Source organism: Penicillium hordei, assembly GCF_028827395.1.
Source record: "Penicillium hordei strain IBT 12815 chromosome Unknown utg000005l_segment0_segment0, whole genome shotgun sequence".
Classification (NCBI taxonomy): domain Eukaryota; kingdom Fungi; phylum Ascomycota; class Eurotiomycetes; order Eurotiales; family Aspergillaceae; genus Penicillium; species Penicillium hordei.
This window is the reverse complement of record NW_026623146.1, coordinates 542,322-566,544: the sequence shown is the minus strand read 5'-3', so window position 1 is coordinate 566,544 and position 24,223 is coordinate 542,322. Positions and strand designations below refer to the sequence as shown.

Genomic DNA, 24,223 nt, shown 5'->3' with positions numbered 1-24,223 from the left:
GTTCATACATATATATAAACAGTATAATACAACCTGCAAAAACCCCGGGCACTTTATCATCTTATGTGAGGTCGCGTGAATGAAAAAAATAGGTAGCTTCTCTTTGATCACACATGTCAACCTTAGTGCAGGGGCCATGCTAATCTTCTCTGTATATTTTCATTTGACAGTATGCCCCGAAGGGCGAAAGATGTATGCGTTCAGTTCATTTTAACCCCGCTTCACGGCAGAAAACTACCGCCTTCCTATTTGAGTAAATGGTGGATGGGGCTGAATTAGACCGCCTACTGTTTGAGTGGGTGGCGGGCAGCCACCCGACTTGGCCAAAAGTAGAGTCCGACACCATCCAAAACGAGACCCCGAACTGACCTGTTACTCGGATTTTATGTATTCCGTACATAGCTAACTATTATATAAACCTTCCTCCTGCTAACTAGATAACCCCTCTGCACCAGTATCATTCTCTTTCAAAAACAAACATGGACGCTAGTTTCCAATCCGCTATCGACGCCGGCAAGATCAACGGCGCTGTAATCTGTGCCACTGATGCCGAAGGTCACTTCGTGTACAACAAGGCATCGGGAGAGCGCACTCTACTCTCAGGCGAGAAGAAGCCACAGCAGCTCGACGACGTGCTGTACACAGCCTCGGCCACCAAATTGTTTACAACCATCGCCGCCCTACAGTGCGTCGAAGATGGCCTCCTAACTCTAGACGGCGACCTGTCGTCCATCGCCCCAGAGCTCGCTGCTAAGCATGTTCTCACCGGGTTTGCCGACGACGGAAGCCCTCAGCTCGACCCACCAGCCCGCCCTATCACCCTCAAAATGCTACTCACGCACACCTCCGGCACCACCTACTTCTTCCTGAACCCGATGATCGCCAAGTGGCGCGCGCAGTTCGGCAATCCCGAGAACGGTGACCCTCGTCCCGTCGAGGACTTGTTCAACTACCCGCTCAGCTTCCAGCCCGGTACCGGCTGGATGTACGGGCCCGGTCTCGACTGGGCTGGTCGCATAGTGGAGCGCGTCACTGGCGGCACGTTGTTGGAATATCTGCAGAAGCGTACCTTTGACCCGCTCGGTATTACAGATGCTCAGTTCTATCCTGTTACCCGCGAGGATCTGCGAGCACGTCTCGTCGATCTTAACCCCAGTGACCCCGGTGCTCTTGGTAGTGCTGTGCTCGGTGGTGGCGGCGATATGAACTTGCGAGGCCGTGGTGACTTTGGTGGTCATGGGTTATTCTTGACCGGATTGGATTTTGTGAAGGTTCTGCGCTCGCTGTTGGCTAATGATGGCAAGTTGCTCAATGCTGCTACCGTCGACAATATGTTCCAGCAACATCTTGGCCCAGAAGCGGCGGCTAGCCACCAAGCTGCGCTTGCTGGTCCTATTGGGCCCTCCTTCCGCGTTGGGACTGATCTGGGTTCGAAGGTTGGGCATGGGTTGGGCGGTTTGCTGACACTTGAGGATGTTGATGGTTGGTATGGTGAGCGGACGTTAACTTGGGGTGGTGGCTTGAGCCTTGCTTGGTTTATTGATCGGAAGAACAACCTCTGTGGTGTCGGTGCCATCCAGGCTGCGCTTCCGGTTGATGGAGACTTGCTGGCCGAACTGAAGCAAACCTTCCGCCGTGATATTTACAACAAATATACCGCGTGGAAGGATCAGCAGTAGACATAACCACGGAGAGGGAAGGGTTTCTCGTTTCGCATTTGGTACATATATATAATTTATTGCGATACGGAACATGTACGTATCACTCTTTCTTCGTCGAAGATGAGGTCTACAGTCTACGGTCCCCTCGAGCGATGATGCAGCTCGCCTTGGATACATGATATACCAAATCTACGTTTAATTACAGACCACACAAAACTCAATAGCTTTGAGAAGAGTATTCGAGCAAATTTCTATTTCTATTGTACAAGCGACCAAACCAAGGCAAGTCAAAAGGAATATTAGAATGAAACAAAAGGTAGAAATATCACCACATAAAGCGCTGAGTCTTTCCAGGTTCCTGCGGCCACTCAAAGCCCTTGTACAGGAAGACATACCCAGTGATGAAATTAATCGTCAAGAACCAAGCCGTCTCCAGGAACTTTGGGGTGTTGATAATGAGGTCAGAGCGGCGCTTAGCTTCCTCCGTCCGGGGGCGAGTCTCTCGGTCCCTGAACAGACATGGCAGAGGAGGAAGATGCACACGCCAGATAACCCACGGGATGATGAAGTAGCGAGGCTCGACAAGGGGTGCTGTGACGAGCGAAAGGGAAGTAGCAGCCAGCCAAATAAGGACGAAGCTAACACGCGGTGCCTCCAGTAATTCTCTCTGCCGCGTGAAGATGTGCTCCTGGACCCTAGCCAGGACTGCGGGGTCATTTGGATCCGTAATTTCCACTGGTAACTGAGATGGATTACTGTTCTTGGTCTCTGATATTGGCTCAGCCGTCTTGGTCTCTGCTGGTGGCTCGGCCTTCTTGGTCTTCTTATTAATAGGTCGGTTGGGCTTCTTCGTTCCCTTTGGTGGTTGTTGGTGCGCCTCCAAAGGCTTGCGCACAGAAGGCTTGGTGGGTTTGGGCTCTTGAGCTGCTGGAGCTGGAGCTGGAGCCGGAGTTGGAGCCCGGGGCACAGCTGGGGCAGATTTCTGAACTCGCAGGGTTTTGGGAGGACGTTGGATGGTGGTAAATCCAAAGGCAGATATCACGACCCATCCGCAGAGGAAATAGACCGGCACTGCAGCATACTTAACTGCTGGGTTAAGCAAAAGAATCCGGAACACATAGAATACATAGTGGCGGTTATCAGCAAGGGTGAAGGGGTGCACAATGGTGTTGAAGTGGACCACGGCAAGCATAAGCGGGATCACAATTAGGGCTACCATGAGCTTGGGATATTTCCTCTGTTTCGATGGGAAGCCGAGGTTCAAATATTGAGGAAGTGGCTTTGGGGCTAAAATGTTGATCAGGGGAATGACGAAAAGAGGCCATGAGAAGAAGGTGAAATACGGCCAGATGTAGAGCATCTGAGCTAGGTGGATTCCCGCGGTATGGAACTCCTTGTGGCCTATTGAATAGCAGCTGTCAATAAAAAATCGCATTTTATGTAATAACACAAGTCACTCTTACCTAGGACGACTCCGTTGTTCCAAAGTACAAATGCACCAAAGGCCGCAAGGACGATGATGTGAGGAACGAGAGAACCAAGGAGAGAGAAAGGCTGCCTCAGGCCGACAGTCGCAAGTGAAATAGCGGTCTTCAGGTAATCTAGATGATGGATTAGCATGGCCCCGGATTGCTTCATATCAGATCAATTTACCTTCCAAGGAAGCCTCCGAAACGAGAGGATCATACACCTCATTTTGCAGGCCTTGCTTCACGATAGTTGCCACTTTGGATGACATGCAGGGCGTGGCAGACTTTCGAATCTTGCGGATCACCTGAAGCCCACCTAGGAAAACCGAGACCCAGAAGATATTGGTTTGACGGAAAACCAGGGCAGCCAGCGCGAAAGCCAGGAATCCCAATGTTTCCAAAATCTTATTGCGAGGCGCTTTTTTCGTGTCTCTACCGGAATCGGTTTGCTGGTCTCTTTCTGCGTCTCTCTTCAAGTCCCAATTGTACGCCTCCACGACAACCAGCAAAGCAAGAACATCGGTGTAGTATAGGCCAGAGAAGAAGAACAGCGGCGGGAACAAGCATATGTTCAACACGGTATGAGACACGTTCGCTCCTAATGGCCGAGTATTCGTCGTTTTCTGTAGGGTATCAAGCAACTTTTGCAGTCTCCAAGGGAAAACAACTGTTGTCGCACCGACATTCGTCATGCGCAGGACATCCGGGGTGAGCTTTGTCGGGGATCCGCGTAGCAGCAGCACAATAGCGAATATGATGTATGAGCACAAATACAGGCCCGGCGGTGTTGTGAGCTTCGGATCCCATTGCGTCCACTTATGCGACCAGTATGCTTGTGCTTGCGGGACATGGAAGACTTCGTCGAGGTAGGGTTCGGGGATAGCCTTGTTGACAAGACTCACCCAGAGAGGAATCAGGACCAAGAAAAAAGGAACCAACCATCGAGCACTCCGGCTGCGATCTGATTCTGGAGGATTGGCCATGCTATCCAAATAATCATCCGCAGTAAATAAGTGAAATTGCCAGACGATCTGCAGTTCGTCGGCCTCGGAGTCCCAGTCGGAGATTGCGGAGCTCCTCGACCGATGCAAACGTTTCAAACGTTTTGAACGGTTTCGAAGTCTCCATCTCGACGCGACTTGAAAGAAGACATTTAATAAAGTCAATTGAGCATTTGAGGAGCAGAGGCACAATAATCAAATAAGAAGGAAGGGGGAAAAAAGCGAAACGAAAGGAACTCAAAGCAAACGGTCAAGACCACGATCAAGACGACCTATATCATCCCAAGAAAAACGATGAGATCGCGACTCTTATAACAATTCAAATCGCCTTCACCTACCTATTTACACCCTCAATGGCTTTCCCTCTTCCTCGGGGCGTCACGGCCTCAGAGATCGCCTTCTTGGCAGAGATGGAAACGGTGACAATTGTGCCCCGCCAGCGTCTAGACGGCCTCGAACTACTAGGAGTGAATGCGCCTCCCAACTACTTCATCTAAACTCTCCCAAGGCTAACCATCTCCAGGGCCCTGTTGAACCTCTCCTCCCACCCCGACGCGCCTCCCTCCCTCTCTGGCTTGCCCTCCTCCTCAAACGCCAACGCCGCGCAAACATTATCCCACCAACATGGCTACACCCAGAGCCATTAGCTCTCATCCTTGAAGTAGAGTCACAGCACCAAGACTACAAAAACGCTTTCTCCCCACCTCCGCCCCTGCCTGGTCAACCTAGCATTTTGGACCGCGATGCCCTGCCATCTGCTCGGCCGCAGTATACGCCAGATGGTAATCGATACTATGCCGCGCCGCCTTTCCTACCCCAAAACACAGCCCAGACCATGGCCTCTTCGCGGGATCCCCCCTCACTACCGTTTCACTGGGTTGAGGTTGGGAATCTGCTGCTTGACGCCGCGAGCGATGATCTTGTGGACCCGGATCAGATTCGGAGACTGCTGAAGGACCTGCGCGAGGTGCGCATGGCGAAAATGAGGTCTGGCGTTGATGTGTTGGATGCTGCGGCAACCGGTGGTGGTGGTATTGCTTTGACGGGTGTCGGTTCTATGGAGCTGGGAGAGGAGCGAGGGTTCGTTACTGGTGTGGTAGATGGTCTTCGGTATGTTTGATCTCATTCTCGGACACTTGCATATTCAAGTATATGGGAACTTGGTTGCTAACTGGCTCGTAGGAGAATTGGCTCCTCCAAGGAACAGGCGCGGCGCGAACAAATGGCCGAGCAGAGAGCAAATGGTGGCTACGATGGCACCCAGGAAGATGACGAAGAAGAAGATTACATGGAGTTCTAAGCATTTAAGACCATTTTTGTTTTTCCTGTTTTGGGGGTATCTTTCATTTGGAGTTATTCGGTGCATATGTGACGCAGATCAATGCCCAAAACGACTTTCATGTATATAATCCAATATACCCTCCGGATCCAATGACCAACGGTTATAATCGAAACTGTTCCAATTTGACTAACACCATACAGCATGCGAACGCTTTAATACAGGAATGATGCGGCGAAATAAAACCGAAAGAATGGAGAGGGTATATCGGCCTCGAGGAAACATTGGTGCCGGGTTTGGCCAGGTTTATAGACGTCAAAAAGCAGTGTACAAAAAGTCACATTGTCGACAGGCGAGCGTGATAATTCTCATATCATTGAACATCGCCCTGGCTCTTTTGCATCATCTTCCTCCGCGCTGCCAAGATCATATCATCCCGGCGCTTCTGCAGTATCCGCTGGCGCTCTTCCTTATTCTGAGACCAGGAGGACTTGGAAGGTGTTTCGGGTTGTGACTCTGTAGGAGGGCTCTCGGCCTTTGCACTCAGATTGTACCGAGAAATCAAGTCTTGTGCGTCTGCTTTGGGTACGGGCGCGGCGGTGGCGGTTTGCGTCGGCTGGATGTTGGTGGGGGGAATTGCGACCTGAGGCTGGAAGGAAGGAGGAGGCTAAGAGACTGGATCAGCTAATGCTTGTATATTAATTCGAGGTTGATGTTTGAAGCCTGCAACCAAATCGCTTTGTCTTCGAGAAGACCGAGGCGGGGAAGATTAATGACAGCATCAACGTAGCACGTACCGTTTCCAGGCCCCGTCCAGTCAAAACCCTCTCTGTGGTTGCGGCAACACTTCCCCCATTACGCTGCAGATCCCACATTATGTCCCGTGTGCTCAGTTGTGGGAACATCTGCGCGATCTGTTCCACCTGTGCCGGATCGACGACATTGCCACGGCCCCTACCTCGGTTTCCTCCCGCGGGGCTTTCATCGCGGTTAAAAAACCACCGGAGAACAAAATACGATACAACCGCTAGAGTGAGAAGCGATGGTATGTTCAGCGAAGGTTCCTCGTCTGTCATCTCGTATTGCGGAGCGCAAGTTGAGTTAGGCGTTCAAGGTCCCCGATATTGGTATCTGGCTGTAGCGGTTCTGCGAGAGTCAAGACCCCGAGTTTGATATGATTTAATATAAGTGATGCCCAGGTGAGATACTTAGGTATGGGCGCAATGGGGGGAAGTTTCGATGAAATCGCAATGCGCGTTGGAAGGTGGCACGGATCAGGTTGAGAATCGGGCACGTGCCGGATATCGGAGTTTCCGGGTTTGGAAGTTTGTCTTCTACGACGTTTAATTATATTATGGCACTTATATTGTACACTTATATTGTATACTTATGAAGAAATTGAAATAGTCTTTACCATGCGTAATTCATAAGACAGAGATCCATTCCCATCCAAAATCAACCAAACACCAAAGGCCAGACATGATCATCTCACACCCCACCGGCACCAAGAAAGAAACTATAGACAACCCAACCTCATGTGCATGTTTATTTCAAATCCGCAGGAGTCAACGCTTGAACAATACTAGTACCCTCGCTGAACCGTGTGCGGAAGATGCGGTTGGCATTTTGGAACATGCCATCCTTCAACGAGACAACGATAAACTGAGAACCCTTGAAACGGGTCTTGATCAGTCGACCGATGTTTTGCGTATGTGACAGATCCAGTGCGGCGTCGACCTCGTCCAGGATGTACATCGGCGCGGGCTTGAATTGCAAGAGCGCCATGATCAACGAGAGAGCAATAAGTGATCGTTGGCCACCACTCAGTTCTGTCAGACTCTGCTTCCAGACTTTGCCCAGGGACACCTTCACCTCGAGACCATCTGTGATGTCTTTGCCCTCGGGAGGGTCGAGTTTGGCAAAACTTCCCGGTAGGAGCTCGTTGAAGATCTGTCCGAAGTCGCCATTCACCTTGACCCACGTCTTGTGGAGGGCTTCCTTTTTGTATTCGTTCAGGTTCATTATGGTCTCCTCGATCTTTCGCTTGTCGCGGATGACTGTCTTCATCATGTTCTTCAGAGCAGCCTCCTTCTTCTCGACGCTGTCAATCATGTTCATGACCTTCGGGTTGATCTTCTTTTTCATTCCTTGAGATCGCTCCGTCAAGTTGCGTAGGGTAGACTTGCACTCGGCAATGTTCTGGTTCTGGAAGTTGTAGGGAGTGTTGGCGCGTCCGAAATTCTCTTTCTCGTCTGCAATCCACTCATGTTCCTGTTCCATGTGTGCCACGGCCTGGCTAGCAGTATACTGATCTTTTTGGAGCTTTTCGAGCTGATGGCCGAGTTTCTGCGCCTCTAGTCCATCCTCGGTGATCTGGGAGGACTTGCTCTTCATGGCTTGTTCTAATTCTCGCAATTCCTCGTCAAAGCCGGTCAGTTTGGCTCTCTCATCATCAAGCTGAGCCTGAGCGATGTCATGGGCATCCTAGACTTGTCAGTATATGATTATTGAGTAGTGTTGGAAGGGCATCGCATACCTTCAACCGCGCTTGCTCCCGTTTTTGTGATTCAATATCTTCTACTTGAGCACTGAGGGTGTTGTCTGACTCAACCAATTGTTCCTCAGCCGCGGATAAGTCGCTTCCAACTTGTTCAGAGTCTAGTCGGGAAGTCTGCAATTCCTTCTGCAGCTCTTTGACCGAGCTAGAATTTTTGGTGTAGCTCTTCTTGAGTTTATCGAGCGTTGTCTGTAGCTCCTCTAACTTGCTATCTTTGTTGTCGCTGAATTCACTCATGTCTTTCTCAATTCGCTTGATATCCTTGGATGCCTCAGCCTGGCGATTCTTAGCGTTGGTGATGTCTTTCTTGAGTTGTTCAATGTTTGCTCTCATCTCCTCAACAGCTTGAATGATCTGGTTCGGGTTAGTTGCAAGTTGAGAGGAACAGGTTAGGAGGAAGACATACCGAAGACGAAGAGTTGCTGTTAATTTGCTCCTCGGTAAGCTTAATCTCGTGGTTCTTGAGATCAAGATTTTGTTTGATAGAGCGAACGGAATCGAGCTTCTTCTTTTCCCTCTTCATGTGATCTTCCAAAGTTGCGAGCTGTCGTTCTTTGGTCCGCAGCTCCTTGGTGATTTCATTGAGCTTTTGCAAAGTAACGAGAACACCGCTGGAATTAGGGGAGCTTCCACCGGAAAGTGTTCCTGATGGATCATACACATCTCCCTCTAGCGTAACACTCTTCATCCGAACTGACGGATCAAAAGTTACCTTCTTAGCTGTGTCAGCATCCTGGCAGATAAGGGTGTTGCCGAAGACATAGTTCATCGCCGCCAAAACTTCCTCGTCGTGTCCAACCAAGGATAGAGCAAGGTCAACCTTTCCAGGGGCAAGGTTCTGTGCAGCTCCAATCTTTTCCACGGAGGCCTTGAAGGCAGAAATCTTATTGAGGGGAATAATAGTCACACGCTTACGCAGCTTTCCTTTCTGAAGGAGCTGGGTACCGGTTTCTGCGCTGTCCACGACCACGTTGTAAAGACGACCACCGGCGCAGATCTCCAGAGCAGTTGCAGCCGGGACTTGATCCTTGTTGAGGGTGAAAAGTTGGGCAACCAAACCCTTGACCTTTGACCGGTCAAAGTTGGGATGAGGGTCTGCGTAGTTGAAATCAATGTTCGCTGCCTGCCGCTTGAGGCCATCAGCCCGCTGGCGGAGGTCGCGAATGTCCCGTTGAAGCTCGGTCTGCTCCTGGTATATTTGCTCTTCCTTCCCAGGCTCAAATCCGAGCCTGGTCAGCTCGGACTCCAGCTTGCTGGCTTGCGACTTCAACCCTTCAAGATCACGCAAAAGCCCCAAGTTTTGCTCCTTTGCCTTCTTTGCGCGAGGCTCCTCTTCTTTGATTCGCTTCTCAAGATGGTTGATTTTGAGCTTTCCTTGCTCTTGTTCTGTGGCGGCATTGCTTGCACGGTTACGGGCATCTTGCAGTTGACCCTGGTAACCACTCTCTTGGCCCTCCTTTGATGCGACACCAGTCTGCAATGTCTGAAGCAGTTCCTCTTTTTGCTCCACTTCCACATTCTGTGCGTCCAACTCGGCTTTGGCGGTATCGTACTGGGCCTGTAGCTTCTCGTAGATCTTGCGCTTCTCCTTCAAGACTTTCTCAAGATCAGTAACAGTATTTTGAATAGTCTGTCTTTTCTCTTTCTCTTCGTCCATGCTTGCATTCTTCAGGTCAAAGACCGTGGTCAGTCGGACCAACTCGTGCGAGTAGTTCTTGACCTCATCTTCAAGCCCTTGGAATTTGCCGCCTTTTCGGAGTTCCTTGTCGCGAGCTGTGCGCACCCGTTTCACATCCTCCTCCAAATGAGAAATTTCACTTTTCAGTTTGCTCGCGTTATCTTCGAGTGCTTGTGCTTTGTTGCGTTTGTTTTCGCACTCTTCGCCTGCAACCCTCAATCGCTCGCCGCCACGAACATAGTCATGGGCAACAACAAGTCGGGTCAAGCGCTCGAGGTCGTTCTGCGTCTGTTGAAAGTCGAGGAAGGCTCGCTTCTCCGACCGAAGTTTCTCGAGTTTAGGCTCAATCTCCTCCTTCAGCAGCTCTTCGATCTCGCGCAGCTTCAGCTCTTTCTTTCCCATTGTCCTGTTCGCTTTTTCTCTTCGATCCTCAAACATTCGTGTACCAGCTGCCTCCTCAATCATCGACAGGATCTCAACCGATTTCATGTTCAGAACTTTCGTAATGCGACCTTGCATAATGAGGAAATTGGGGTTATTGATATTCAGCTGGACACTCTGGAACAGGTTCTGAACAGTCTGTTGTTGCGCGCGGTGACCGTTGATCAAATATTTGCTTGTGCCTCCTAGCACAATCTGTCGAGTGACGGAGATATTCGCATATTCCTCGAATCCGATCGGCGACTTCGCGGTATCCCGGTTGTCGAAAACGATTGTAACACTGGCTTTCGTGACACCGGCTTGACCGCGCTTGTAGATGAGATCTTGGAGGTTTTGCGCGCGGACTGTGGTCATGTTGGTGATACCAAGCACGAAGCAAATGGCATCGAGGATGTTGGATTTACCACTACCGTTCAGGCCGGTGATCGAGTTGAAAGTTTCGTCCCTACATTGCGCAATTAGTAAATCCGACCACTCCAAGACTGCATAAAAGTCATGGTTTGATCCATGCTTTGACGCAGAGGATTTCATACCATCCCGAAATCACCGTACGCACGGCGTACGATTTGAAGCCCTGACAACCTAGTTAGCGCAGTGAATAGCCAGGGAACAATGTTGAGACTCACATCTATGACAATTTCAGTAATCCTCATCGTTGCGACTCCGAAACGGCGTTCTGCTCGCTAGCAGAGTGCATAGGTCGGCCAGATGTGAAGTGGAGAGGATTGATTGTTTTGCCGCAGCCGCTGTTGATGGTTTGCCCATTTGGGCCTGGCGTCGTTTTGCTGATGTCAGCGCGGGGCTTTATTCTCACGTGATATCGAAGTATGGAAAAATGGCCCTCGGCGACTTGAGATTAAATCTCTCCGTTAGCCAAAATTTGTTTATTGGTTGACATTCAGAAGCTTAGTTCTGTAAGTCTGATTTATTGCGTTCGTTTTGGCTCTGCAAAGCTCCTTTTTCGCCAATTCACTCATAATGATCAGGAACTACCAAGAGAGAACCTTGGAGGTTTCAACTGTGTAAAACCCACCCCCAACCAATCATTGCCATTGATAGCGCTGAAATACGATTTAGCAGGGGTTTGAAGTTACTGTATCCCTCTTGAAGGGGCATCTTTAGAAATTGACTCAACTGAAACCCACCTTCGGAGACATTCTCGGACACTTTCTATATCGTACAGCACTTGATAGTACCATGTGATATAACATTAGGCGAACTATGGAAGCTCCAGCGTAACTCCAGTCTATTTAAAGGACTGTTTTTACCTAGCAAGAACATCTATTTTCCCATTATATCTGCTTTGCGTTGCACCACTCAAAGTCTCTTTCTAAACAGATATATACATCTATCAACTTCAATCATCATAATACCAACAACCTTACAGCTTTATCAACCATGGCTAACAAACCTGGTCTCGAAGCTCTCTTTAAGAGTGAAGCCTATGCTAGCTCATTCAAGCGCGGGGAGATGGTCACCCGCCCATTCGCTGAAATGCTAGTTGACCAGAGCAAGGTGGCCGCGGAGTCCAAGGCCAACCCCGACAAGCCTCTAGTGATCCTTGACAATGCCTGCGGCACTGGTGTCATCTCCAGCTCCCTCAATGACAAGCTTGATGACGCTGTCAAGGAGATGTGGAAGCTGACCTGTGGAGACATCTCATCGGCAATGATCAAGTATACTACACGCCGTATACAAGAAGAGGGTTGGCAGAATGCGGAGACAAAGATAGTCGATGCACAGAAGCCTGGGCTGGCTAGTGCTCACTTCTCTCACATCTTCACTGCTTTTGGTGAGTTCCTTTCTCGATGGACTCTGATTTGATTTGACTGTAGCTAACTGCTATGTTCCTTCTACAGCCTATATGGCACTCCCCGAGTCTGTTAAGGCTCTCGATGGTAAGGATATCATTGCTTCCTTTTTGATTATATCCAAGGCTAATGGAGACTTGAAATAGAAACCGTCCGAATGCTGCAACCCGGCGGGACTATTGCTTTCTCAACCTGGATCGAGCGTGAGTATCGAAACAATTGTCCCAGACAACAAATTTACTGACATTAGAACAGCCGGCTGGATTGCCATCACCCGAGAAGCAATCAAAAGAATGCCAGGCAATCTGCCTTTCTCTGAGCCTGAAAAGTTCATGGCGGCCATGACTGATGGGAAATGGCACTTGAAGCCTTGGATCGAGTCCCAGCTGGAGGAGCGTGGGTTTCAAGATATCGATGTCCGCCCAACAACAATAAAGTTGACCCTCGCATGCTCTGTCTTTGTTGAGATGACTATGTTGGTTCTTCCCATGATGATGAAGTCCTTCTGGAATGAGAAGCAACAGGAGGAGAACAAGGATAAGCTTCGTCCCGCCCTAGAGAAGTACTTGGAAGATACCTACGGGGATGGGACTATAGACACCGATTGGGTGGCTATTCTGTCCACTGCGCGCAAGTCTTGCTAGATGGAGAATTCATTCAGACGGTGGATAGGGGGAGCTACAGAAACCTATAGCATTTTACAACATTGTGACAAGATCATCCAGGGCATTGATTTTCAAATATCGTATCCTGGTTTCCCACATAGTCCGTTTAATACCAAAGAAATCAACGCGCCTTGCTCCCGAAGGCTAATGTACTATCGGCCATCCCTGAGCAATATAACACAGACCAGTAAACCGAACGCCATGGTTGATTGATTGTATTCTGCGTGCGCCTAGGTCGTATCAACTTCAAATCATGAGGCATGATGCACCACGCCAGGTGGGCGGGCGGCGCCTCTGTTAGGATCCAATCGGTTGTCCAAGTCTTCATATCGAAGGATGAATTCACGCTGCGATCACAGTTAGCTTGACCAGTCCTTAAAATGCCAAAGAAGGATGAAAGTTACTTACTCGAACCTTCTTCCAGGCGGATGAATCCCACAGAAGATACACGCCGCGTTCTGTCACACCACGCTCCACGTCAACGGGCCCAGGATATGTCTCATCGCGAGTTAGCCAGCACCGTTCGAGCTTGTGGTATCGCCATTTGCGGCCCATCAATTCCTCGGCTACAAGTTCCTGCATGATATCCCGAGGCATACTGTAGAAGATGAAAAAGAGAGTTTCATCGCTGAACCCAGGAATGCGAGATTGGAGGGGTTGGATATTGGCGACATTATAACAACCCGGCAAGGAGAAGTCTTGCTCCAAAGGGACCGCTGACATTGATGACACGAATGGTGAAGCAAACGATGTGTGTAAAGGTCTATGCGGAAAAGCATATTAGTATGTATCGATGGTATGGGAACAAAGGAACTCATACTCCGCCTGGTTTAAATCCAATCCTAGTGTCATCAGATCTTGGCCAACAGCGAGACTTGCAACATCAGGACTCTCGCTGTGAATCATGCGCAGTAGACCCGCCAACCCAAACCTGTCAAGCTCACTCATCTGTGCGAGGGGCGGTTGCTCAGTACTTTGAGGCGCATTAGAAACATCTTGTCCATCGTTATTTTCTGGCTGCCTTTGCTGTAGCTGTTGTGGATCGCTGAAGTTACGCTGGCCTGGAAGCACACCGTTGTTCAAGTCCTGTTGTAAAATTAGTGCTGCCTAAAAAGTGAGTATAATTGCAGGGACGTACGTCTTTCTCTTGTCCCAAAATGCCATTAGGCACTTGACTGACTGGTGACCGCGGTGCCCCCAGACCAGCTCCATAGCCCCCAAACCCTGCACCTTGCATCAACGAACCAGTTCTACCGAGAGGAAGCTCGGCAGAAGCATTGCGACCCAAAGGGGGAAACTCTTCAATATTGCCTGTTTGGGGCTGACCACCCGCACCGAGTTGGCTACTGATGCCCTGGCCACCATTTCTAAAGTCATCAAGTCGATTGGCAAACTGCGAACCGGAAGGGAACATGTCATCATGCGGTGGTTGAGATTGTTGGGGTGTAGGAAGACCTTGGGGTTGGGAGGAACGGGAGGGGGTTTGCGATGGCTGAGGGAGCTGTTGTCTTTGCACAGGTGTTTGCTGAGCAGCGCGTTGACTTGCGTTGGCCCACATTAGCTGACCGGGAGTTTGTGACTGTGATTGCTGTGATGCTCCTGATAGCGAAGGGAACTCCCTAGAATCACCGACTTCGTCAGTTCGGAGACAAATTGGAAGGCCTAAAGATACAGGAGACCACCGCGAACCATGGCAAAAGAGTACTTACGAGAGATCAAGTGGCGCCGCAGATTGAGATCCTCCAAGACTTTGCGCAAAACTTCCCATGGTGCCCATTGTGCGCTGCTGAGTGCCCGGTAGGCCAGATGTTCCGCTAACAGGTAAATTGAAGCTCCAATTCGCACCGGCGCCTGTTGATACCCTCATGTTAGCATCCCTTTCATGAAAATAATATTGAGCGTCCAGAAAGTATGACTCGAGACAATCGCACCCAGTTTCCCGTTTGACAATCGCGCGGAGGCTAATGATGTAGTTCGAGCTTGTACTTGCTGTTGTGTGGGGAATTCGGACATGTGTCTCAGCGGCTGCGCGCCAGGGCCTGGCACAAGCGTGACACGTCAGTACGATCGTCGCATCAAGCTGCTCAGATCAATACCACAGGAATGTGAGGGCATGTCCTTGCAAGTGTCTCGGTCGCAAATGTAGAACCATCTGCACCAAGGCTTGCCATTGGACTTCCCGGTGCTTCCACAGTTCCGGGACAACTCTCACTTGCCGATGAGAGTATAGCCCGGCGCAACAGCAAGTCCGACTATATCAAGTAGTCCGCGGAGGTAGGTGAAAGATAAGAAAGTCACAAGGGTTTGCGAAGGCATTGAAGGAAAATGACGAACCTGGCCTATTCATAGTCGATATTTCTTAAGAAGAAGGTAATTTCCGATATCCCGGGAAATGTCAAAAATCAAAAGCGGACTGGCCGAGTAATAGGCCGGAGGTGAATCTGTGGAGGGGAGAGCAATCCACAAGGCCTCTTGGTCACGCTTGGTGCGGCACTCCTCCGCCGAGTAGTCGATTGGGTGGTTAGACGCGCGGGTGAGAAAGAATGCACAGGCCAAGTCCGCAATTAACCGCGGTGCAAGGTGCAAGGTGTAAGAGGTAAAAATAAAAGATATCTCTGATGATACGTATTTGGGATTGTCGATCACTAAATTAAAGACAAAATTAGAAGAAACAAGATGACCTGAAAAAAAAAAGATGTGTAGAACCCGATAAACCCAAGGCTACAAACATCCCAGCCATCTTGAGTCGGTCTCTGCACGTGACCAGACTTGCCGCCTTCGCGAAAAGAAAGGCCATCAATCTCCGACTCCGACCATCCTGGGGAAAGCCATCACAATAATGCAGCAGGTTCCACGCATTGCTAGCCGCCTGAGAGGGCTGGCTATGGCCGAATTGCCTCCTACCTACCTCGCGCCATCACTTCACCCTTCCGTGACCCTGTCAGCCATCCAGTCTTCGAGCTTTTCTTCCACTGCCTCCGTCGGCGCCAACCCTCGACGCGACAAGAGCAAAAACCGTGGTGTATCGGCCATCAATCGAACCGGTCCCCGAACCCCATTTGCCGTGTCAAGATGGCCATTGCCCAAGCCTGTGTCGCCAAAAGATATGCAGCCACGTGAAACAAACCCCAACCATGGACTCTGGGCCTTCTTCCCCCCTAACCGGGAAGCATTGCCTACCCCATCTTATGACAACACTCATGGTTAGTTTTATGGTTCTTCAATCTATAGAATTAATGTTCTATGAGCAGTGCTGATGTTGGCAATCTAGGTCGTCAGTGGGGTATCCAGGAACTCCGCGAAAGGAGTTGGGAGGACCTCCACGGTCTGTGGCACGTATGCGTCCGTGAACGAAACCGCATTGCCACGTCTGATTTCGAGAGAGAGAGAATTCAGGCTGGTTACGGTGGATTTGAATCTCAGGAACGGGACAAGGTGGTGAGTTTTTCCCCGGCTGTATAAGCCATCTCATCTCGTTCATCTACATATTTTGGGAAAGCTACGTGAATACTTTTCCTTCGTTGCTTCCCGGATGGCAATCAATTGGTTTGAAATTGTCTGAATCCGACTGACCCGTTTGATCATTTTAGATTCGAGGCACCATGAAGAACATCAAGCACGTTCTACGTGAACGCTGGTATGCTTGGGAGGACGCCTCGCGGATGTACAAGCGTGGATACCGCCCTGAGAACTTTTATGGGCTCGATGACGTTGAGGTCGAGCAGGAGGGTAAGGGAGCTGGCCAAGGAAAGGAACAATAAGCATGAGAAGAGGTTTTAGACACACCCGGCCGAAGGAGACTTATGCCAAGTCTCCAAGGGTCAATTAACTATGTAACATTAGCTTTTCAATGTGATTTTAGTAGTGCGCATGTCAAATTATACAATGGATATATGAGATATGGTTCATCATCCGACACTACAGACCTCCTTTAATTATCACAGTAGCTAAGACTGTTGGGAACTGGTCATATTTTACCCCTGAGATGAAATAACCCAAGTATATATATATTCAGGGGCTCATTGAAGTCAGATTGTCCCATGTCATTAATATCGTGAGGTAATTCACTAGTGGCGGATCCGCCAAATAGTTCCCCTTTCTTACCGCTTCGTTGATCCGCGGGGAGGTAGTCAACTTTCTCTTCCTCCTCATTTTCTTGAATCTTCTTTCTATCTTTCTCTACCCTTAGTATCTTTCATATTCATTATGGACGAGATTGCCCCAGAGTACGACGTTGTGGTGCTCGGCACTGGTATGTTGCTACCCCGCCATCCCCCCAACGTCAACAACTGACCATTTTATTTTAGGCCTGACCGAGTGTGTTTTGTCTGGGTAGGTCTTTGATGAGCTTGGATTTCAATAATCCTACCATTTTCTCATTATTTTCAACTACAGTGTCCTCAGTGTTAAGGGCAACAAGGTCCTTCACATCGATCGCAATGATCACTATGGAGGGTAAGTCGGAGAAGCTCATGATGACGGCACCAAGATCAAAATAACTAACAATAGCCACAGAGAGGCAGCTTCCGTCAATATCGAAGCAGTATGTGCACCGATTCATTTCCAACTTACCCTATTGACACCCTTTTGCAGCTGTTCAAGAAATACGGCAACGTCAGCCCCGGCGAGGAGCCATGGAAGAAATACGGGAGGGTCAATGACTGGAACATCGACTTGGTCCCCAAGCTGCTCATGTCCAATGGAGAGTTGACCAACATCTTGGTGTCCACGGATGTTACCCGGTACCTCGAGTTCAAGCAGATTGCTGGCAGCTATGTCCAGCAGGGCAAGGGTCCCAAGGCGACCGTGGCTAAGGTGCCTTCGGATGCTGGTGAAGCTCTCCGCTCATCGCTCATGGGCTTGTTCGAGAAGCGACGTGCCAAGAAGTTCCTCGAGTGGGTTGGTGATTTCAAGGAGGATGACCCAGCCAGTCACCAGGGTGAGTATTTGCAGCCTAAGTCAGTTCGGGGGTTAGCTAATAAAAACCAGGATTGAACATCCACAATTGCACGATGAAGGAGGTCTACGACAAGTTCGGCCTCGAAGATAACACTCGCGATTTCGTCGGTCACTCCATGGCTTTGTACCCCTCCGACGAATATATCAACCAGAACGGCGCCGCTGTCGAAACCATTAACCGCATCCGCCTGTATGTCAACTCGATGGCACGTTATGGAAAATCGCCTTACATCTACCCTCTCTACGGCCTCGGCGAGCTGCCCCAGGGCTTCGCTCGTCTGTCTGCCATCTACGGTGGTACCTACATGTTGAACACCGACGTCGACGAGGTGCTTTACGAGAACGGCAAGGTTTCCGGTATCAAGGCCACCATGAAGGACCGTGATGACCAATCCGAGGCCATGAAGTTTGAGACCAAGACCAAGAAGATCATCGCTGATCCTTCCTACTTCCCGAGCAAGTCTAAGGTCACTGGATACTTGCTCAAGGCTATCTGCATTCTGAACCACCCCATCGATAAGACCGACAGCAGCGATTCCGTGCAGCTGATCATTCCCCAGTCCCAGGTTGGACGCAAGCACGGTGAGTTTTATACGGTCCCGATTTATCTACAGGACACTAACCTCTCCAGATATTTACATTGCCATGGTCTCGTCTGCGCATAACGTCTGCCCCAAGGGATACTACATCGCCATCGTGTCCACCATCGCCGAGAACGATGCCAACCACCACCTTGAGCTTGAGGCTGGCTTCGAGCGTCTGGGCAAGATCGAGGAGAAGTTCATGGGTCCCCCCATTCCTCTCTACGAGCCCATTGACAATGGCGAGGAGTCCAACATCTTCATCTCTAAGAGCTATGACGCGACATCACACTTCGAGACTACGACTGGTAAGCTATCTTACGATGGAAAGTTTATGAATTGTCGACTAATCATTTCTCCCAGATGATGTCCGTGACGTGTACCGCCGTGCCACTGGCGAGGAGTTGAAGGTTGAGGGTCTCCGGGAAGACCAGCAACTGGCCACCGAGTAAAAACGCGTACTGGTCTTGACAACCGGGTAATCTAGTACTGCTTAGATCGATTGATTATATTTCTCTTGGACATGTGCGATAGTCTCTCTGTTCTTTGCCCGCTCTTCCTTATCATAACAAACGAAACACAATATTTCTAGTCACTACCACAGTCTTCGCTCGTACAATGGATAGAATTTGTCATCTTTATTGATGCAAATGAGATCTATACAAATTGATCTTCAAGTACCTTTAAACCCCTGAGAGAATATATAATATCCTCCTTCTACACATACCAAAATCAAATCAAATCAAATCCTCTGCGTCACCTCCGGATCGGTATTTGCCTTCTCATGTTCCCCAATCACACAAACATCCCGACTCTCCGCCCTCTGAATCTCAGCCCGAAGCAAAGCCAACCTCTTCCCAACATGAATGACTTCACAAAAAAGCCGCACTTCAGTTCCCGTAGGTACAGGCCGCAGATAAGTCACTTTGAGATTGCGACTAACACCACCGAAAGAGAACTTCCCCGGCTTGGAAATGCCCAACAAGATAGTCGTTGATAGAACATCGATCAAAGTAGCAGCACAGCCCCCGTGCAGGTTACCCATGTAATTGCTCATTGCGGGGGTAATCGTCAACAGGAACGAGACTGTAGCCGGAGGACCGCGAGTTGCGGATTCGAAGCGGAGGTTACAGCTGCGACCGTCGACGTCCCAATGCTTTTTTGAAATAAGTAAGCGCTGGATTCACCTGGGAAATTGTGCGTAACCGTGATGTGTAGGGGAAATGTAGTTCATATGTTTACATATGTAATGTTGCTGCATGTGGTACGGAGTACTTACGCCTTCGTTCCCTAGGCCCATTCGCGCCGTATACTCGTAGACGAGTTCCTCGAACTCGTCCAGTTTCCTGGATGGAGCGCTGATTGCGTTCCCTGACATTGTATCTGAAAGGAATGACAAATGAAAATCAAGTGGGTTAAGGGAAGAAGTGTTGAAAGTAGAGGTAGCTTAAGACTAAGTATCACAGCCGTAGCTCGGATCGCCCATATTGGACCTCGGCTGTGGTGAAGCCGACCATGTTACTATGGATCAGATAATGCTTAAATTTGGGAATATATTCATATTTCTATATTTTATCTTTTAGTACGTTACATAGTAATACATACATATTATCCACCTATTTTTAATTGCGGTGTAATATTATTGACAGCGACGCTGCTCCAGGTTTCGGTAAGGCTCCCGGATTACAGTGTGTCACTTAGGCGTATAGAGTTGATTTCGCAGACGTTAGTTATTTTCTCACTTCCTCTTCAATACAGAATCTATTGCTTTATTGGTCTATATACTACTAGACGATACCACTTTGTTTGCGTTGACAGATTTATTATAACCCAGTTTTACAGCGAGAATACTAGAACTTATGAGCGTGCTGTAGGAAATAGCGTCCAATTTCCCATATGTACGTTATAGGCGGTAGGAAGTAGATTAAAGCAAGATAATAAATACATTATTATCCATATTCTTGGAACTCCGCCTCAGTTCTAGTCCTTTAAATCTTCAGCGTGATTTCCGTCATCTGGCAGCTTAGTAGGGGTCATAGAATGCACTATTAACGACTGAACTAGTTTTGCTGGCCCATAGCTGGTTCCGGCAGTCGTCCTCCATAGACGGGGGATATCATCAGATTACTGACTTGCACAAGCAATGACACTTAGTCTAATCCTATCTACTTGAAATATATAAGACATAGTAACCGAGTTTCCATAACAACAGCCCGACTGGCGCAATGGTTAGCGCGCAAGATTTCTACTAGATATATTATAGCCTTCAGACTATGTGTTTACAGACTATCTTGAGGTTGCCGGTTCGACCCCGGCGTTGGGCTTTTCTTTTTTGTCTTCTTATTCTAGATACCTAGACCATTTCTCTTAATTTACAACCAGAAGCGCCGCCATTAGTCGACGGCCCGACTGGCGCAATGGTTAGCGCGCAAGATTTCTACTTGGTACATGCCTTCGGACCATGCATCTACAGACTATCTTGAGGTTGCCGGTTCGACCCCGGCGTTGGGCTTTTTTTTCTCTTTTCTCTTTTTTACCTACTGAGATAGATAACCAGGTATTTCTCTCTAATTTACAACAAAAAGTGAAGCGATTTGTCAAGGACTGGTGGGTGGGGGTTATGGTTATTTTAGAAAATGGGGTTTTATTGTATTGGAGACTTAAACCGAAATTGATGACGTCACCTTTCTAGTTTCGAGTCCGAGACTATCATCCTCTTAGGATATGTCTTTCACTACCTCATCGCTTTTGTGCAACATCACTAGCCTAGTATTCGCCTGGTCGTGATCTGCTCTCCATAATGTTATTCCTGATGGATTATCCTATGGCTGTATGTTTGTTAGTAGGCTGAGCCTTTTTGGATGGGTTTGTTTGTATGGTATAAATACCCATTAGATTAAAAAGGTCATGATCCCTTCTCCTCCTTCCCCCCTTAGTAGTAGCCATGATAATCCCGACTTCTCCACCACCGATATCACCCAGCATGACAGGAGGACTTCATTTCCGCCTTTTTGGGAATTGCTGGATCGAGCAGCCCTGCCAAAAAGAGCTGGAGGCTATCTCACAGTACATTCCCTCCATGGCAGCCCTTGAAGCTCTTCTGCCCAGTGGTATATGTTTCTTTCTATTCCTTACCATTATGTTGAGCTAACATATACATAGAGACTCGTAGTGAATGGGATTGGCATGATACGTTCACGGATTTGATCAAAGACGATACCAGCGCTTGGGAACGCCTGAACGCCAAGCACACGCGATATTTTACCCAACCAAGCGGGTCAATACAATCGGCGCTCGCTGTTCACCTCATCAATCCTACGTTCTATGTCGAGGATATTAACAACCAAGAGGCCGACGACCCAACAAACCCAACAATCAACCTGTTATATGATGTTGGGCTCTCGTCCTCTGACTGTATCCTCTTCGATTCTCTGAATGTACGGACAAGGACTGAGGACATGAAAAAGTTTTACACGGACGATCTGTGGAAGCCTCATCGTGACTTTGTTCAAAAGCTCCGGACAAATATGTGGGCGACGGTGGAGATTTGCATGGGCAAAGATGCGTTCGAGGACCTCTCCAAGAGCGCTATTCTCAAGCCCTTCCCCCTATGGGGAAAGTTTGAGAAGGTGAGGTTGTGGGTGGAGGTTGACAACGATCAAACATCTGTGAAGCGGTTCGTCGTCCATGCATACCACCCTGCGTTCTTCCCCAAGTCTAAGCGTGGTCCCATTTTCGACGAAAAATTCTCGAAGCCCCAAGACCTAGCCATTTTAATGGCTAGGCAACTCGCTAAACTGCCACAAGCTGGGATACCTCATTACTTCGAATCAGCTTTTGTGAGAGGAGGATTTGCCCACCTTAGTCCTCAAGCAGAGACCAAAAGAAAAGAGTGTGAGAGGCTGGCCATGGATGCTTTCGAAAAGGCATTTCCGGAAAAATGCATGAGAATACAAGTCGCCCGGCAATTCAAAGAGCTCAAGATAAAAACTGAAATGGCTCTTATCGATAGAATGAAAGCGCTGGAACTACCGGTCCCCATGCAGGTACCCTCAGTGGAGGTTTTGTCATTAGAAGACCAGGTAAGTAGTCAACTACAAGATTTGAAACTTCAAAGAGTTCTAAACTATGATAGGAATTTCGACGAAGGGGCAGGTACGCAGCAATCCGCTCCACCGTGGAGTCTTTCCGGGTCGCGACCATCGAGACAGACCGCGATGACGACGAATGCTGCGACTTCGAAGATCTCCCAGATGATCTCCAAACCTGGATACAATCCCAAGATAGCCTCAAAATTCGTGGGGAACCGGTGACAACCCGGGAGCAATTAGAGCACGTGTTTGCTTTGTTGGACACGAATAATATTTACTACAAAGAGTTTTCAATCCGCGATCTTGCCGTTTTGGTCGGAGTTCTTTTGCTCGAAAAGATCCAGAAGGATCGACAGACGAATCGATCATCTCTTAAGAATACTGAGGCTATCCCCGGAAGACCTGGAGAGGTGATTTATCGCACCTGCAGTATGTGCAAGAAGCCCTTCCTGGATGATGGGTTCCCTCTTTTTCTTACAGCAGTTCCAGAATTCTATTTTATCGAAGTGATTCACAGTACATTTCCAGGCGGGGCCGGTTGTGGGCAACAAGGCTGCAATGGATGGCCAGCTCTCACGCCTGCTGACCCAAAACAGCGCCACACTCGGTTGGAAATGAGGAGCATTAAACGCGTCAGGCTGGCTGGGTTAAATCCGACCTGGAAGGATGCTTTATGTCGCACAGGTAAAGATCTACAGGGCTGTGCTAGTTCGCTCAAGATACGCTGCTGTGGTCCTGGTGTAAACGGAGCATCCCGCTGCGAGTACCAACGAGAGTACGTAACCGACTCCTGGACAATACAAGAACCCCCACGTGCAGTGATGCCTAAGCTTATGTGCAAGATTGAAAATAAGGAACATAACTTTGTACCAGTCGACAGCAACATCCGGTACATGACGTTGGCCAACTTGCTCAAGATCCACAAAGCGTTCTTGAATGTGGGCTGCGAGCTATCAGACTACCCTAAGATCGCTGAGTTTATCTTCCCTACAGTCAATACGTCTTTCAAATTCAGGTTCAAGTTGCTTAAAGCGGCTCAGAAATTATCGAATGAGACTTCTCCCGAACGGAAGGGCAAAGCTCAGCCTGACGAAGAACCTAGTCCCAAACGCCGGAAAGCATAGCTCGAAACGCGATCGGATTCTCGAATGAAGCGCCTGGTGGGTATTAGGTGTTTAGTTGTGAAATGAACGCGGCCGAGTAGTCTTGGCAATTGGAGCAAAGGCACGGGTATGATCAACCTCCAGCACATATGGAATTTTAGCCAATGATATGTTAAACTTTTACAGCTTAATAGTAGGGCTTCCCTGGTGGTTCTAGTGGTTGGGTTTAGCTTTAGCTGTGTAGTCGTTTCCGCAGGTTTCATATTCGGTCCCATGGTAGTTAACTACGGAGTAGAAGCATACAATATGAATGCGAAGGGGCTCGCCGGTTATAGAGATGTAGCAAGCTATAGAAATAAGGTGATCCTTCATTATAGTTATCCTATTTACGGGCCTTTTGGTATTGCTCGGAAGAATTAGACATGGCCCTGTAGCCGTTGAACCGAAGTGCTCCCGGACAATTTGACACCGCTACAAGTCTATTCATTCGGTTGCGTTCTCCTTATTTGGCATAAGTGGAGAAAAGTAAGGACCTCTTTGCTGAAGTTTGAAATGAATAAATCCTGAAGCTGAGTCTCCCCTGGAAACTCTAGAAGGGTGGTATATAGTGCCTTGTTCCTTTCGTGTTGTGTTTAATGGCGAGGATTCGCCCTTATAGCCATCTAAGGGTGGCATTGTGTTGACTGTCTTTAGTATAGCAAGTGGACTGTTAGTATCATGAGTTCATCGGGATGACCCGCACCTTAATGATTTCTGAAATGAGCCCTTTAACGGAGCCTGAAATAACCACAAGCATCGAATACCTTTGTAGGCAAATACAGATTTTGTGCTAGCTAGGGTCGTGATTCCAGATGTTTATACAATAGGCCGGTGTTTTGTCTCTGGGTTGTTAAATCTTTTTTTAGGTAGAAGGTGAGAGGCTCTTCT

At 48.8% G+C, this 24,223-nt stretch overlaps 11 protein-coding genes across 11 annotated transcripts; 6 read left to right on the top strand and 5 right to left on the bottom strand.

Moving 5' to 3' along the window:
• Nucleotides 1-479: 479 nt before the first annotated feature.
• Nucleotides 480-1,679, top strand: N7537_009182 (serine hydrolase domain-containing protein; the record flags this gene model as incomplete). Its single annotated transcript, XM_056900236.1, has 1 exon — nt 480-1,679. One exon carries the CDS (start codon nt 480-482, stop codon nt 1,677-1,679), a length of 1,200 nt encoding a protein of 399 aa, XP_056748904.1.
• Nucleotides 1,680-1,986: 307 nt separating this feature from the next.
• On the bottom strand, nt 1,987-4,113 carry alg10 (dolichyl-P-Glc:Glc(2)Man(9)GlcNAc(2)-PP-dolichol alpha-1,2- glucosyltransferase; the record flags this gene model as incomplete). Its single annotated transcript, XM_056900235.1, has 3 exons — nt 1,987-3,062; nt 3,125-3,262; nt 3,315-4,113. 3 exons carry the CDS (start codon nt 4,111-4,113, stop codon nt 1,987-1,989), a joined length of 2,013 nt encoding a protein of 670 aa, XP_056748903.1.
• A 371-nt stretch (nt 4,114-4,484) lies between these two features.
• Nucleotides 4,485-5,431, top strand: psf2 (DNA replication protein PSF2; the record flags this gene model as incomplete). Its single annotated transcript, XM_056900234.1, has 3 exons — nt 4,485-4,598; nt 4,655-5,241; nt 5,314-5,431. 3 exons carry the CDS (start codon nt 4,485-4,487, stop codon nt 5,429-5,431), a joined length of 819 nt encoding a protein of 272 aa, XP_056748902.1.
• Nucleotides 5,432-5,783: 352 nt separating this feature from the next.
• Nucleotides 5,784-6,486, bottom strand: N7537_009179 (CUE domain-containing protein; the record flags this gene model as incomplete). Its single annotated transcript, XM_056900233.1, has 2 exons — nt 5,784-6,077; nt 6,208-6,486. 2 exons carry the CDS (start codon nt 6,484-6,486, stop codon nt 5,784-5,786), a joined length of 573 nt encoding a protein of 190 aa, XP_056748901.1.
• A 469-nt stretch (nt 6,487-6,955) lies between these two features.
• On the bottom strand, nt 6,956-10,739 carry N7537_009178 (condensin subunit SMC2; the record flags this gene model as incomplete). The annotated part of the gene is made up of 5 exons (XM_056900232.1): nt 6,956-7,894; nt 7,947-8,321; nt 8,374-10,531; nt 10,620-10,660; nt 10,713-10,739. 5 exons carry the CDS (start codon nt 10,737-10,739, stop codon nt 6,956-6,958), a joined length of 3,540 nt encoding a protein of 1,179 aa, XP_056748900.1.
• Nucleotides 10,740-11,484: 745 nt separating this feature from the next.
• gtmA (gliotoxin thiomethyltransferase) lies at nt 11,485-12,541 on the top strand (the record flags this gene model as incomplete). Its single annotated transcript, XM_056900231.1, has 4 exons — nt 11,485-11,878; nt 11,946-11,984; nt 12,044-12,100; nt 12,153-12,541. 4 exons carry the CDS (start codon nt 11,485-11,487, stop codon nt 12,539-12,541), a joined length of 879 nt encoding a protein of 292 aa, XP_056748899.1.
• Nucleotides 12,542-12,754: 213 nt separating this feature from the next.
• On the bottom strand, nt 12,755-14,575 carry N7537_009176 (NOT2/NOT3/NOT5 family protein; the record flags this gene model as incomplete). The annotated part of the gene is made up of 6 exons (XM_056900230.1): nt 12,755-12,909; nt 12,971-13,325; nt 13,383-13,648; nt 13,701-14,181; nt 14,272-14,413; nt 14,494-14,575. The coding sequence occupies 6 exons, from the start codon at nt 14,573-14,575 to the stop codon at nt 12,814-12,816; spliced, it is 1,422 nt and encodes a 473-aa protein (XP_056748898.1). The 3' UTR covers nt 12,755-12,813.
• An 826-nt stretch (nt 14,576-15,401) lies between these two features.
• mrpl4 (mitochondrial 54S ribosomal protein uL29m) lies at nt 15,402-16,323 on the top strand (the record flags this gene model as incomplete). The annotated part of the gene is made up of 3 exons (XM_056900229.1): nt 15,402-15,765; nt 15,834-16,000; nt 16,153-16,323. The coding sequence occupies 3 exons, from the start codon at nt 15,402-15,404 to the stop codon at nt 16,321-16,323; spliced, it is 702 nt and encodes a 233-aa protein (XP_056748897.1).
• Nucleotides 16,324-16,768: 445 nt separating this feature from the next.
• N7537_009174 (secretory pathway gdp dissociation inhibitor) lies at nt 16,769-18,554 on the top strand (the record flags this gene model as incomplete). Its single annotated transcript, XM_056900228.1, has 8 exons — nt 16,769-16,814; nt 16,870-16,894; nt 16,958-17,017; nt 17,078-17,105; nt 17,156-17,501; nt 17,552-18,103; nt 18,153-18,410; nt 18,466-18,554. The coding sequence occupies 8 exons, from the start codon at nt 16,769-16,771 to the stop codon at nt 18,552-18,554; spliced, it is 1,404 nt and encodes a 467-aa protein (XP_056748896.1).
• Nucleotides 18,555-18,844: 290 nt separating this feature from the next.
• N7537_009173 (PaaI family thioesterase) lies at nt 18,845-19,480 on the bottom strand (the record flags this gene model as incomplete). The annotated part of the gene is made up of 2 exons (XM_056900227.1): nt 18,845-19,258; nt 19,382-19,480. The coding sequence occupies 2 exons, from the start codon at nt 19,478-19,480 to the stop codon at nt 18,845-18,847; spliced, it is 513 nt and encodes a 170-aa protein (XP_056748895.1).
• Nucleotides 19,481-21,181: 1,701 nt separating this feature from the next.
• N7537_009172 (uncharacterized protein) lies at nt 21,182-23,317 on the top strand (the record flags this gene model as incomplete). The annotated part of the gene is made up of 3 exons (XM_056900226.1): nt 21,182-21,212; nt 21,265-22,184; nt 22,238-23,317. The coding sequence occupies 3 exons, from the start codon at nt 21,182-21,184 to the stop codon at nt 23,315-23,317; spliced, it is 2,031 nt and encodes a 676-aa protein (XP_056748894.1).
• Nucleotides 23,318-24,223: the final 906 nt, after the last annotated feature.